The sequence below is a fragment of the Scylla paramamosain genome, chromosome 23, assembly GCF_035594125.1.
Source record: "Scylla paramamosain isolate STU-SP2022 chromosome 23, ASM3559412v1, whole genome shotgun sequence".
NCBI classification, from domain to species: domain Eukaryota; kingdom Metazoa; phylum Arthropoda; class Malacostraca; order Decapoda; family Portunidae; genus Scylla; species Scylla paramamosain.
The window spans coordinates 831,850-845,000 of NC_087173.1; the positions used below are offsets into that span (position 1 = coordinate 831,850).

At 41.2% G+C, this 13,151-nt stretch overlaps 1 protein-coding gene across 6 annotated transcripts in view; it reads right to left on the reverse strand.

Moving 5' to 3' along the window:
- Positions 1-10,756: 10,756 nt before the first annotated feature.
- Positions 10,757-13,151, reverse strand: part of LOC135111976 (circumsporozoite protein-like) — a 187,110-nt gene continuing 184,715 nt past the window's right edge. For all 6 annotated transcript variants that reach the window (XM_064025711.1, XM_064025708.1, XM_064025709.1 and 3 more), the window contains one exon: positions 10,757-11,386. In XM_064025711.1, the coding sequence (XP_063881781.1) occupies positions 11,309-11,386 (78 nt within the window). In that variant the 3' untranslated portion in view covers positions 10,757-11,308. The remainder of the gene's footprint in view (positions 11,387-13,151) is intronic.

Genomic DNA, 13,151 nt, shown 5'->3' on the forward strand with positions numbered 1-13,151 from the left:
TGGCTGCATCGAGGCAACAATCTCATTGTAGCTACATCGAAGGCGCAAGCTCATTGTGGCTGCATCCAGGCAACGATCTCGTTGTGGCTGCATCGAGCCAAACCCTTCGTTGTAACTGCATCGAGGCAACAATCTCGTTGTAAATACATAGAAGGAGGAAGCTCGTTGTGGCTGCATCGAGGCAAGAATCTCATTGTGGCTGCATCGATCCAAACCCTTCGTTGTGGCTGCATCGAGGCAACAATCTCGTTGCGGCTGCATCGAGCCAAACCCTTCGTTGTAACTGCATCGAGGCAACAATCTCGTTGTAGCTACATCAAAGGAGCAAGCTTGTTGTGGCTGCATCGAGGCAATAATCTCGTTGTGGCTGCATCGAGCCAAACCCTTCGTTGTAACTGCATCGAGGCAACAATCTCGTTGTAGCTACATCAAAGGAGCAAGCTTGTTGTGGCTGCATCGAGCCAACAATCTCGTTGTGTCTGCATAGAGCCAACCCCTTCGTTGTAACTGCATCGAGGCAACAATCTCGTTGTAACTAAATCGAAGGAGCAAGCTCGTTGTGGCTGCATCGAGGCAATAATCTCGTTGTGGCTGCATCGAGCCAAACCCTTCGTTGTAACTGCATCGAGGCAACAATCTCGTTGTAGCTACATCAAAGGAGCAAGCTTGTTGTGGCTGCATCGAGCCAACAATCTCGTTGTGTCTGCATCGAGCCAACCCCTTCATTGTGGCTATATCGAGGCAACAGTCTCGTTGTAGCTACATCAAAGGAGCTAGTTCTGGCTGCATCGAGGCAACAATCTCGTTGTGGCTGCATCGAGCCAAACCTTTCGTTGTGGCTGCATCGTGCCAAACCCTTGGTTGTGGCTGCATCGAGGCAACAATCTCGTTGTAGCTACATCGAAGGAGCAAGCTCGTTGTGGCTGCATCGAGGTAACAATCTCGTTGTGGCTGCATCGAGCCAAACCCTTCGTTTTGGCTGCATCGAGGCAACAATCTCGTTTTAGCTACATCGAAGGAGCAAGCTCGTTGTGGCTGCATCGAGGCAACAATCTCGTTGCGGTTGCATTGAGCCAAATCCTTCGTTGTGGCTGCATCGAAAAACAATCTCTTTGTAGTTATACCGAAGGAGCAAGCTCGTTGTGGTTGCATCGAGGCAACAATCTCGTTGTGGCTGCATAGAGCCAAACCCTTCGTTGTAACTGCATCAAGGCAACAGAAGGAGGCAGTAGACACCTGCCGAAACGATAATTACTACCAGCGAGGTCTAAAGCACTGTTCAGGGGGTGCTGTGAACTTATCATTAAACCCAGCTGTGACCTCACTGAACGTTTCCCTTTGTGTCTCACAACACAAGGGGGCAGTCACAGCCTGCCATCTAAAGACAACTCTCGTCCTCCACACAAAACTACAAGCACCTAATAACACACAAACTTTTCACTCAAAAATTTTAAAATCATCATGGCGACTCCTACACCAGCCTCGGAGTCCCCATCTGGGGAGGGGACCATAAATACCCCCAGGTCAGACTCCTTTCTTTCGACGACTCTAAGTGTCTTGACACCCCCCTCAACTTTTTCTTCATTAACTTCTTCAACATTCGCGGTCTAAGATCTAATTTTCAATCCGTAGAACACCACCTCTCCTCTTCTAAACCTCATCTTTATTCCCTCACTGAAACTCAGGTGTCTGAGGCAACTGACAGTAGCCCCTTTTCTGTTCCCTTCTACTTTCTCTATCCTCATTTTCGATCCAAAGCTGGATGCTGCATTTATGTGCGCAATGACTTAACCTGCTCTCGTGCCCACGCTCTTGAATCTTCCGAGTTTTCCACCATCTGGCTACGACTACAGAGTCACTCTCATACTAAATTTATCTGTGCTGTATACCTCTCCCCTAACTCCTCTGACTATAAGAAATTCTTTGACTACTTAACTTCCAAAGTGGAACACATTCTGACCCTCTTCCCTTTTGCAGAGATCTCCATTCTTGGAGACTTCAATGTTCACCACCAGCTTTTGCTTTCCTCTCCCTTCACTGACCATCCTGGTGAACTAGCCTACAACTTTGCTATCCTCCAACAACACCCTACTCGTATTCCTGACCGTCTTGGAGATACACCCAACATTCTTGACCTTTTCCTAACCTCTAATCCTTCTGCTTATGCTGTCACCCTTTCTTCTCCGTTGGGCTCCTCCGATCACAATCTCATATCTTTGTCTTGTCCTATTACTCCAATCCCTCCTCAGGATCCCCCTAAGCGAAGGTGCCTCTGGCGTTTTGCCTCTGCTAGTTTGGGGGACCTGAGGAGGTATTTTGCTGATTTTCCTTGGAATGACTACTGCTTCCGTGACAGAGACCCGTCTTTGTGTGCTGAGTGCATAACAGAGCTGATAGTGTCTGGCATGGAGGCGTACATTCCTCACTCTTTTTCTCGTCCTAAACCTTCTAAACCTTGGTTTAACACAGCTTGTTCTCGTGCTATACATGATAGAGAGGTGGCCCACAAAAAGTACTTAAGACTTCCATCACCAGAATCTCATACACTTTATATTTCTGCCCGGAACCATGCCAGGTCTGTTCTCCAACTAGCTAAAAACTCCTTCATTAACAGAAAATGTCAAAACCTTTCAAGATCTAACTCCCCTCGTGATTTCTGGCATCTAGCCAAAAATATCTCCAATAACTTTGCTTCTTCTTCTTTCCCTCCTCTATTTCAACCAGATGGCACCACTGCTATTACATCTATTTCTAAAGCTGAACTCTTTGCTCAAACCTTTGCTAAAAACGCTACCTTGGACGATTCTGGGCTTGTTCCTTCCTCTCCTCCACCCTCTGACTACTTCATGCCACGTATTAAAATTCTTTGCAATGATGTTTTCCATGCCCTCGCTGGCCTAAACCCTCGGAAGGCTTATGGACCTGATGGGGTCCCTCCTATTGTTCTCCGAAACTGTACCTCCGTGCTTGCACCTTGCCTAGTCAAACTCTTTCAGCTCTGTCTGTCAACATCTACCTTTCCTTCTTTCTGGAAGTTTGCCTACATTCAACCTGTTTCTAATAAGGGTGACCGTTCTAATCCCTCAAACTACCGTCCTACTGCTTTAATTTCCTGCCTATCTAAAGTTTTTGAATCTATCCTCAATAGGAAGATTCTTAAACATCTATCACTTCACAACCTTCTATCTGATCGCCAGTATGGGTTCCGTCAAGGCCGCTCTACTGGTGATCTTCTGGCTTTCCTTACTGAGTCTTGGTCATCCTCTTTTAGAGATTTTGGTGAAACTTTTACTGTTGCCTTGGACATATCAAAAGCGTTTGATAGAGTCTGGCACAAAGCTTTGATTTCCAAACTACCCTCCTACGGTTTCTATCCTTCTCTCTGTAACTTCATCTCAAGTTTCCTTTCTGAACGTTCTATTGCTGCTGTGGTAGACGGTCACTGTTCTTCTCCTAAATCTATTGACAGTGGTGTTCCTCAGGGTTCTGTCCTGTCACCCACTCTCTTCTTATTATTCATTAATGATATTCTAAACCAAACTTCTTGTCCTATCCACTCCTACGCTGATGATACCACCCTGCACTTTTCCACGTTCATAAACGTCCAACCCTTCAGGAGGTAAATATATCACGCAGGGAAGCCACAGAACGCTTGACTTCTGATCTTTCTAAAATATCTGATTGGGGCAGAGCAAATTTGGTATTGTTCAATACCTCAAAAATTCAATTCCTCCATCTATCAACTCGACATAACCTTCCAGACAACTATCCTCTCTTCTTCAATGACACTCAACTGTCCCCCTCTTCTACACTGAATATCCTCGGTCTGTCCTATACTTATAATCTGAACTGGAAACTTCACATTTCATCTCTAGCTAAAACAGCTTCTATGAAGTTAGGTGTTCTGAGACGGCTCCGCCAGTTTTTCTCACCCCCCAGCTGCTAATTCTGTACAAGGGTGTTATCCGTCCATGTATGGAGTGTGCTTCACATGTCTGGGGGGATTCCACTCATACTGCTCCTCTAGACAGGGTGGAATCAAAAGCTTTTCGTCTCATCGACTCCTCTCCTCTAACTGACTGTCTTCAGCCTCTCTCTCACCGCCGCAATATTGCATATCTAGCTGTCTTCTACCGCTGTTTTCATGCTAACTGCTCTTCTGATCTTGCTAACTGCATGCCTCCCCTCCTTCCGCGGCCTCGCTGCACAAGACTTTTTTCTTTCTCTCATCCCTATTCTGTCCACCTCTCTAACGCAAGAGTTAACCAGTACTCTGAATCATTCATCCCTTTCTCTAGTAAACTCTGGAACTCCCTGCCTGCTTCTGTATTTCCACCTTCCTATGACTTGAATTCCTTCAAGAGGGAGGTTTCAAGACACTTATTCATCAATTTTTGACCACTGCTTTGACCCTTTTATGGGACTGGCATCTCAGTGGCCATTTTTTTATTAGATTTTTTTTTATTGGATTTTTGTTGCCCTTGGCCCGTGTCTTTCCTACATAAAAAAAAAAGAAAAAGAAAAAGAGAGAGAAAACGGAAACAAGGCGGCAGGTGCTGGTTGACAAGGTGAAATCCGTTTTCTGTGGCTTATAAAAGTAGGGGAACCTATTCTCTAACAAACACCTCCACCTCATCTATGAAGGAGGAGGAGGAGGAGGAGGAGGAGGAGGAGGAGGAGGAGGAGGAGGATGTATAATCTTGTGTTTTTTGTAAGTAAAGTGATATTACTTTGATTTCTTCCTCCTCAATTCCTCCTCCCCTCCTCCTCCTCCTCCTCTTCTCTTCTCATCTCTTTCTCTTATTCTTCCTTGAGGATGTCCACTATAGCATTTTGTGGAAGGATATAAATGGGGCTTTAATTAGTAAACAGGTCACTTCTCAAGGTCACTCCGGATTTTTCAAGGTCACTGCTTGCTCCTGTGCTCTGCTTCACGGCTCTTACTTAAATTGTATGCGTTTGTAACATTATTGTTATTACTGTTATTATAATAATAATAATAATAATAATTATTATTATTATTATTATTATTATTATTATTATTATTATTATTATTATTATTATTATTATTATTATTATTATTTTAAATAAAAGATATTATCGCATTAATTCATCTTAATTTTATGATCCTGCCTCCATTTTATGAAACACACACACACACACACACACACACACACACACACACACACACACACACACACACAGCTGGGAGGAGGAGGAGGGGACATTGGTCAGTCTCTCTCTCTCTCTCTCTCTCTCTCTCTCTCTCTCTCTCTCTCTCTCTCTCTCTCTCTCTCTCTCTCTCTCTCTCTCTCTCTCTCTCTCTCTCTCTCTCTCTCTCTCTCTCTTCATATTATAAGTGCTAACAATAACGGTCTTTTATTGGAAGCTTTAATAAATGAACATAACGAATCCGTGTGAAGCCGAAGACCCAGTCAATGGTGGCATCTGAACGCATGAGTCGCCCAAACATTTTCATATTCATATGAAAAACTTCATGAAGGAATATGTATGTGGTGCACTGCAAAAAAAAAAAAATAATAATAATAAATAAATAAATAAATAAATAAAAGTCAAAGATCAATTGAGTTTTTTTTCTCTTTTTTATGCACATACCTTATACAACATAATTTCTATCTTGTTTCAAAACTCAAAGACTTTCAATAATGAGCTATAGTAACTGTATTGCTAGATTATTGCATATTATTATTATTATTATTATTATTATTTATTTATTTTTTTATATAATTAGTGTTGTATTCATTAGGTAAGACCAGTTAAGTTCAGAGGATGACCAGTAAAATAAGTTGTAATCTTCAGTCTTGCCAATAAGTAATTACCAGATCTCTGACGGCCCTGGATTAATTGATTGATTGACTGATACATTTACTGTTGCATTAATAATGAAATACAACAAAGGAGGAGGACGGACCTTGCCACCCACCTCTTGGGCAAAGACTTAAGGGTAAAGCATCAAAAATATAAAAATATAGTATACATTACAAAACTATGAGTAAATAAATAAATACAGATATTGCACACCTTATTGCATAAATATCCTACAGTCCGGGAGCAAACGGCCCTGAAGTTGCCCCCTTTGAAATCCTGGATAAGAAGGACCTGGTGACGCGGGATACAAGAGGCTGGAGAGGACAAAGCAGAATTAATATCAACAAAATACAACCTAAAATCTCACTAGAAAGCAAAATTAATAATAAATACAAATAAACTCATCTCGACATTTTGAGGTCGACGCCACAACGGTCAGATTCTAAGTGTAAGTGCAGAGTCTAATTCTTTCGCCCATATCTCCATTAATTTCAACCATCACGCGTTCCTGCTGCTTTTTAATGGTTGCCTAATGGTTCCCCTCCCTGTGTTGAGGTGATGGGGGAGGAAACAGTGGGAGAAATGGGGGGAAATACACTGTTACCGTTTGTTTACATTTGTGGGAGGCGAAACATGCATTCTCTCTCTCTCTCTCTCTCTCTCTCAAAAGTCGTGAGGGATTGTGGGAAATTAGGCAGCGAAGGATAGAAGGTAAAGATTATGACCTTGAATATACTATCACTATCATGTGCTTTCAAGGCCATTCTCTCGTCACTATCAGACACCCACACCTCCCCCAGTGACCGTCTTGATCTTGATCTTGACGATACAGGTGGCTCAGGATCACTCCTGAGCCAGGCCTTTGGATCGGCAACTCCTGTAGAAGGGGAGAAAGAAAGAAAAAAAAAAAAACGAACAGCATCCTCTATCCTAATTGTTCCTACATCTGGCACGCCACATTCTCTCCAGAAACTCTTTCACCGCCTCAATCATCCTTTCATTCGCCTCTCTACACAGTCCCAGCAACAACACCATCCACTCCTTTCCTGTCTTCTCCACTCTTTCATTCCTATCATGCCCTAACTCAGTCAGTATCACTTGCATCATCTCATTCCTGTCTCTGGCATACTTCACACACTCCAGCACCTTATGTTCCACCGTCTCATCCTCTCCCGTGTCACACATCTGGCACACTTTGCTGCGGGACTCAGACCACCTGTAACTCCTTGCATTCACATCCATACACTGTGCCCTCGCTCGGAAGAGAAGATCACCGCCCAGGCTTCCATCATACCACCTTTCATACCTCGGGACCTCTTTCTCTTTGTACCATTCCAGGATCTTCTTTCTTTCCATCTCATTCATCCATTCACAGTCCCACACATTTCACTTCTTTGTCTATCTCATTCTTCCATTTTCTCACATCCCATTCGGCTCCCACTCTGCCTCCTCTTGTTACCACCCATTCACGCTCATTTTGATTCCTCCCAGCCATTCTTATCGCCCACACCACTTGCAATCCATTCCTGTCTGTTATTCTCATGCATCTCTTCCTCCATTTGCTTCCACTTTCATTCCACAGGTACACCTTCCTTGCTATTCTTGCATCATCCATTCTCTCAAGCCTAATCTTGTACCTAAGTGTGGCTTTTGTGAGTCTTTCTCTAAAGGTGCTCCATCCCATGTCACCTCTCAAGGCTTCAACTGCTGTGCACCTCGGTGCACTCAGTGCCATCCTTGCTACTCTATTCTGGCCCACTTCTAACTTATCAATTTCACTTTCATTCCATACAATCACATCCATACCATACATTATACATGGCACAGCCACACTCTTCCACACTTCTCTCAACACATCATACTTACTTGCTCTCATCCTTGCCGCGCTTCCCAATCGACCTACCCACTGGTTTACCATATTTATCTTTTCATTCTTTGCCTTTGCACACCCACTAGGACTCATCCACATCCCTAAATACTTGTATTCTTGCACCTGTCTCAACTCATTCTCTCCAAGTCTCCATACCACATTATTTTCATCCTCTGACCTATTCACAATCATTACCTTGCTTTTCTCACTGCTAAACCTTACTCCAAAGTCTTTTCTGTACCCATCCACCACATCCAACAGACTTTGAAGCTCATCTGCCGATTCACTCATAACAACTACGTCATCTGCATAAAGAAGCACACATACTTTATCGTTCCCTACACTCACCCCTACATTCATTCTTCTCATCCTGGCTGCTAGCTCCTCTGTATACAGGCTTAAAAGGGTTGGTGACAATATATAGCCCTGCCTAACTCCTCTCTCACCCAGTCTGTTTCTATGTCTCCTAGTATGTATCTAGCTCTTGTGTCCACATACATACTTTGCACTATGTTAACTATCTTTGCAATCAATCCAATCTTTTCTAAGACTCTATCTAGCATTTCTCTGTTCGCTCTATCATAAGCTTTCTCTATATCCAGAAAACCTAGGTACAATTCACCCCCATTCTCCTTATTCTTCTCAATCATTTCACATGGTCCACACGTCCAACCCTTCAGGAGGTAAACATATCACGCAGGGAAGCCACAGAACGCCTGACTTCTGATCTTTCTAAAATTTCTGATTGGGGCAGAGCAAACTTGGTATTGTTCAATGCCTCAAAAACTCAATTCCTCCATCTATCAACTCGACACAATCTTCCAGACAACTATCCCCTCTTCTTCAATGACACTCAACTGTCCCCCTCTCCTACACTGAACATCCTCGGTCTGTCCTTTACTTATAATCTGAACTGGAAACTTCACATCTCATCTCTAGCTAAAACAGCTTCTATGAAGTTAGGTGTTCTGAGACGTCTCCGCCAGTTTTTCTCACCCCCCCCAGCTGCTAACTCTGTACAAGGGCCTTATCCGTCCATGTATGGAGTATGCTTCACATGTCTGGGGGGGTTCCACTCATACTGCTCTTCTAGACAGGGTGGAATCGAAAGCTTTTCGTCTCATCAACTCCTCTCCTCTAACTGACTGTCTTCAGCCCCTCTCTCACCGCCGCAATGTTGCATATCTAGCTGTCTTCTACCGCTATTTTCATGCCAACTTCTCTTCTGATCTTGCTAACTGCATGCCTCCCCTCCTTCCGCGGCCTCGCTGCACAAGACTTTCTTCTTTCTCTCACCCCTATTCTGTCCACCTCTCTAACGCAAGAGTTAACCAGTATTCTCAATCATTCATCCCTTTCTCTGGTAAACTCTGGAACTCCCTGCCTTCTTCTGTATTTCCACCTTCCTATGACTTGAATTCCTTCAAGAGGGAGGTTTCAAGACACTTATCCACCAATTTTTGACCACTGCTTTGACCCTTTTATGGGACTGGCATTTCAGTGGGCATTTTTTTTTATTAGATTTTTGTTGCCCTTGGCCAGTATCCTTCCTACATAAAAAAAAAAAAAAAAATTCACCACAAATGTAATGTACTCAGCTCTCCTATCCACACGAAAACCATTCTGTTCTTCACCCAGCACTCCAGCTCTCTCAATCCATTTACACAGTCTCTCATTCAACACTGCACTGAAAACTTTGCCTATTGTATTCACTAATGCAATGGGGAGTTTTTGGAACTCAACCGCTAGATGTCATTGCTGCTCATCTAACTGTAGGAAAGAGAGCTAAAATATTGTTGTAGTAAATCCCAGGTGCGTAAAGATGCATAGAACATTGGTCATCATGATACTATTGAAATGACGTATCGACTTTTCAATATCCGGTATGGATAATATTGAGAGAATGTGGTCAAATTATTATCATTTTTTTTTTTTTGTGATTATCGAGTAAACTGCTAACATTTTCTAAATAAAGCATACAAGTATAAAAACTATTGATTTGGACAATGAAAAAAGTAAAAAAAATCACACTGTACTATATAGTATGACACAACCTACTCAGTAGCATCGTGATATATGCCTCTAGTTTTTTTTTTTTTCTGGGTATTTTAGCATTCTTCTCACGAAGCGAGCGACAAGGCAAAGTAATCGAGAACCAAAACAAACATCTCTCAGGCGATCCTGCTGCTGCTGTAGTGTCCAGCTGCCGTAATCCATTGCTTAGGGCGTAGTGGAGATGGGCACCGCAGCAACATTCAACTTCTTGTCCAACAACGTGTTTCTTAAGTTCAACCAGCGCGGCCGAGTCAGGTGTTTGTTTTGGTTAGAGATACAGCATTACTTTCGCCAGGACACTCGAGTTGCCATTTTTTTTATCAAAATTGCCGTTTCCATAAACTAGGAAGGAGATCTATGTAATTTGGACTTTTGACTGTCACAGGCATGTTGCCTTTATGTTTACTGTCGTCTAGATTAAGACGTTTCCAATCAAGAGTGTATTCATTTGGAAATCTTAAGATGACCAAATAAATCTAAATGCCGATTCACTAGAAAATCAACTTATATACATTTGTTCATGAAAACAGTTTCATTTTATTTGTGGTACCACTTATAAGGGATTACGTAGAAAAATATATTATATAAGCCCATTGCATCTTCATGTAAATAGAATAACACTGTAGGTATATCTGATATTGCTTGTATGTGAGAGAAGAGTTTGTGTCTGTGCTGCCACCTGGTGACAACCACTAGTTCTGGAAACTCCCCATTGAACAAAGAAAATGTAAATATGTTTTCTCCATAAAAGGAAATATTTTATATTATTCTATTTTCATTTTATTTATTTTTTTTATTTATTAATTTTTTACGTGGAAATCAAATTCACACTAAATTAAAGGTGTTACAGTAATAGTTTCCAAGGAGACTTTATCACAACATGCAAAATATTAATCTACATAACGGTAAAACACAGTAAAGGATAAATAAACGGATAAATTAGAAAATCTGATATTTGTTACCTAAAAAAATCCTCAAGTGAATATTCCTGTTATTGTGGAATGTTTTTTTGTAATTGCATCTTTCCTTTCTTCACTCACATATTCGTACATACAAAAGATATATACGAAAAAAAATATGAACGCAAAAATGATAGCTAATTGTTAGGTTTCAACTGAATCTCCAAGTAAATATTTATAACAAAAAGAAAATATATGATTTCGTATCCTTCTTTTCTCTATGCATACACTAAAATAAGCACACGAAGACTGAAATACAAAAATTATAGTTTTGAAAAAGATTCGGTTAATCCTCAAAGGACTTTTTCCCTGTAAGATGTTGCAATGAACATTATAGACTAAATTTACATTCTTTCTTCTTTCATATATATACCCTGGGAAGGCACAAAAATGGGAGATAAAAACAACGCTTTGGAAAAAGGTTTCAACTAATCCTTCAATGGATAATACTACTGACACGATACCATGGAAGCACATCCTTTCTTTCCTTCATAGATTCGTGGGAAGCAGACAGGAGAAAGGCAGGCAACAGTGACAGGTTTCGGTTGACATGGAAAAAAAAAAGTTTAAAAGCGAGTTCCAAACAGAGTGCACATCATGTAATGAAGCAGGTACTCACTTTCCTCCTGCACGTGTTGGCAGTGTTCACCGCGGCACCACCTGCCATCCTTTCCTGAAAATATCAAAACATCCACATAAGAAAGTGATGCAGCTTGACTATTCTAAAAAGAGCTAAAAATGAAGCATCACGAACAGAACCACCACAAATCCTTTACTGCATGAGTTACAACATACACATGAACAAAAAAAGAAAGAATAAATACTGAAGAAATGTCATAAATAAAATGTGTCAAATTCCTTCAAGCAAGAACACATGGATACATGAAAAACAACACTGAAAACAGAACACACTTGAAACGCTAAGAATATTAAATATGCACAACAGTTGCAACAAAATAAAACGAACAAGCACAATTATATATATAACAAGATCAAATAAGAAAATAAAAAGAAGCAAAAATATTAAATGCAAAGCTTCTCAACATTCAGCGGTACAAACCTAAAAACAACAGCAAGGTTATACTTAGAAAATGATAAGTACCACTTCAGTCTAGCCATAAAAAGTATTCACGGCACAATACATGAAAATCACTTTTGAGTATCTCCGCCAAGGTGGCCTGACTCATCTATTCTTCTTTCTTTATTGTTATTCAGTAGTACAACACATCCACCTTCCTCCGTTTGTGGTTCTGATAACAACAACAACAACAACAACTCTCTGACCACTCCTAGTAAGATACCTGCCTTTTCGTGTGGTTACTGCGAGGACACAGGATGTTCTCTGTAACCTCATACACAACAAAACAACAATAACAACAAAGGCTCCACAGACCACACAGATATCGTAGTTGCTGTTGGTTCTGGATGTCACCGCTTCTTGGTAAGGATCTCAACAAAAGCAAACACCTGTGAGATCGACCCTCCTTCATGCTTGTGCTGGTAACTCGTCTGGATGAAGCAATACATTTAGTGTGATACCTTTCACAGGACTTGCGTATATTGTGTCTACATATTTCAGTTCATGCGGTCATCTGAATACAAAAGCCTCACTGCAAAGCCAAGGTAGTGTTTCGCTGGCAATATTATTCCTATATAAGCATTACCAAACGCATCCTATTTTTTTTTTTTTTTTTTTTTTGTCCCGTCGCTTACCAAACCAGTGTCAGACGCTATTTTGATAAGGTCCCGCAGGCGGTCGTCTTTCCTACCACGGCAAGACTCACACGATTTACTCATATTTTCCCTGGAACATAATGTAATGAAACTCCAGATGTTTGGCTGGAGATGACCAGCTAATAAACAAATATATAAATACATATCCTCATTAAAAGCATTAACGACGTGTAATTCAATCTCCCGTCGTCTGAACACACGAGTAATCACACGTCTGATGAAGGCATGCTAATGAACACCCAGGTGAGGGGTCTTTTTATTCGCTACTCACACTTGAGACTCGCGAGCCCTCGGAGTATTTAAGCCGCTTATAAACTTTTTATGCAAATATACTTTCATTTACACTTTCTCTCTCTCTCTCTCTCTCTCTCTCTCTCTCTCTCTCTCTCTCTCTCTCTCTCTCTCTCTCTCTCTCTCTCTCTCTCTCTCTCTCTCTCTCTCTCTCTCTCTCTCATCATTTATCTCTGCATTGGAATGACTATCAAATGCCTTGACTATTAAGGGCTGCTAAAATAATAACAATAATAATAACAATAATAATAATAATAATAATAATAATAATAATAATAATAATAATAATAATAATAATAATAATAATAATAACAACAAACAGTTGTAATGAAAACTCCAGTACATCTGGTTTCATAGAGTTTATTCCAAGCCTCCAGTACTTCCCCTACATAAGGGCTTGTGTGAGTACCTTA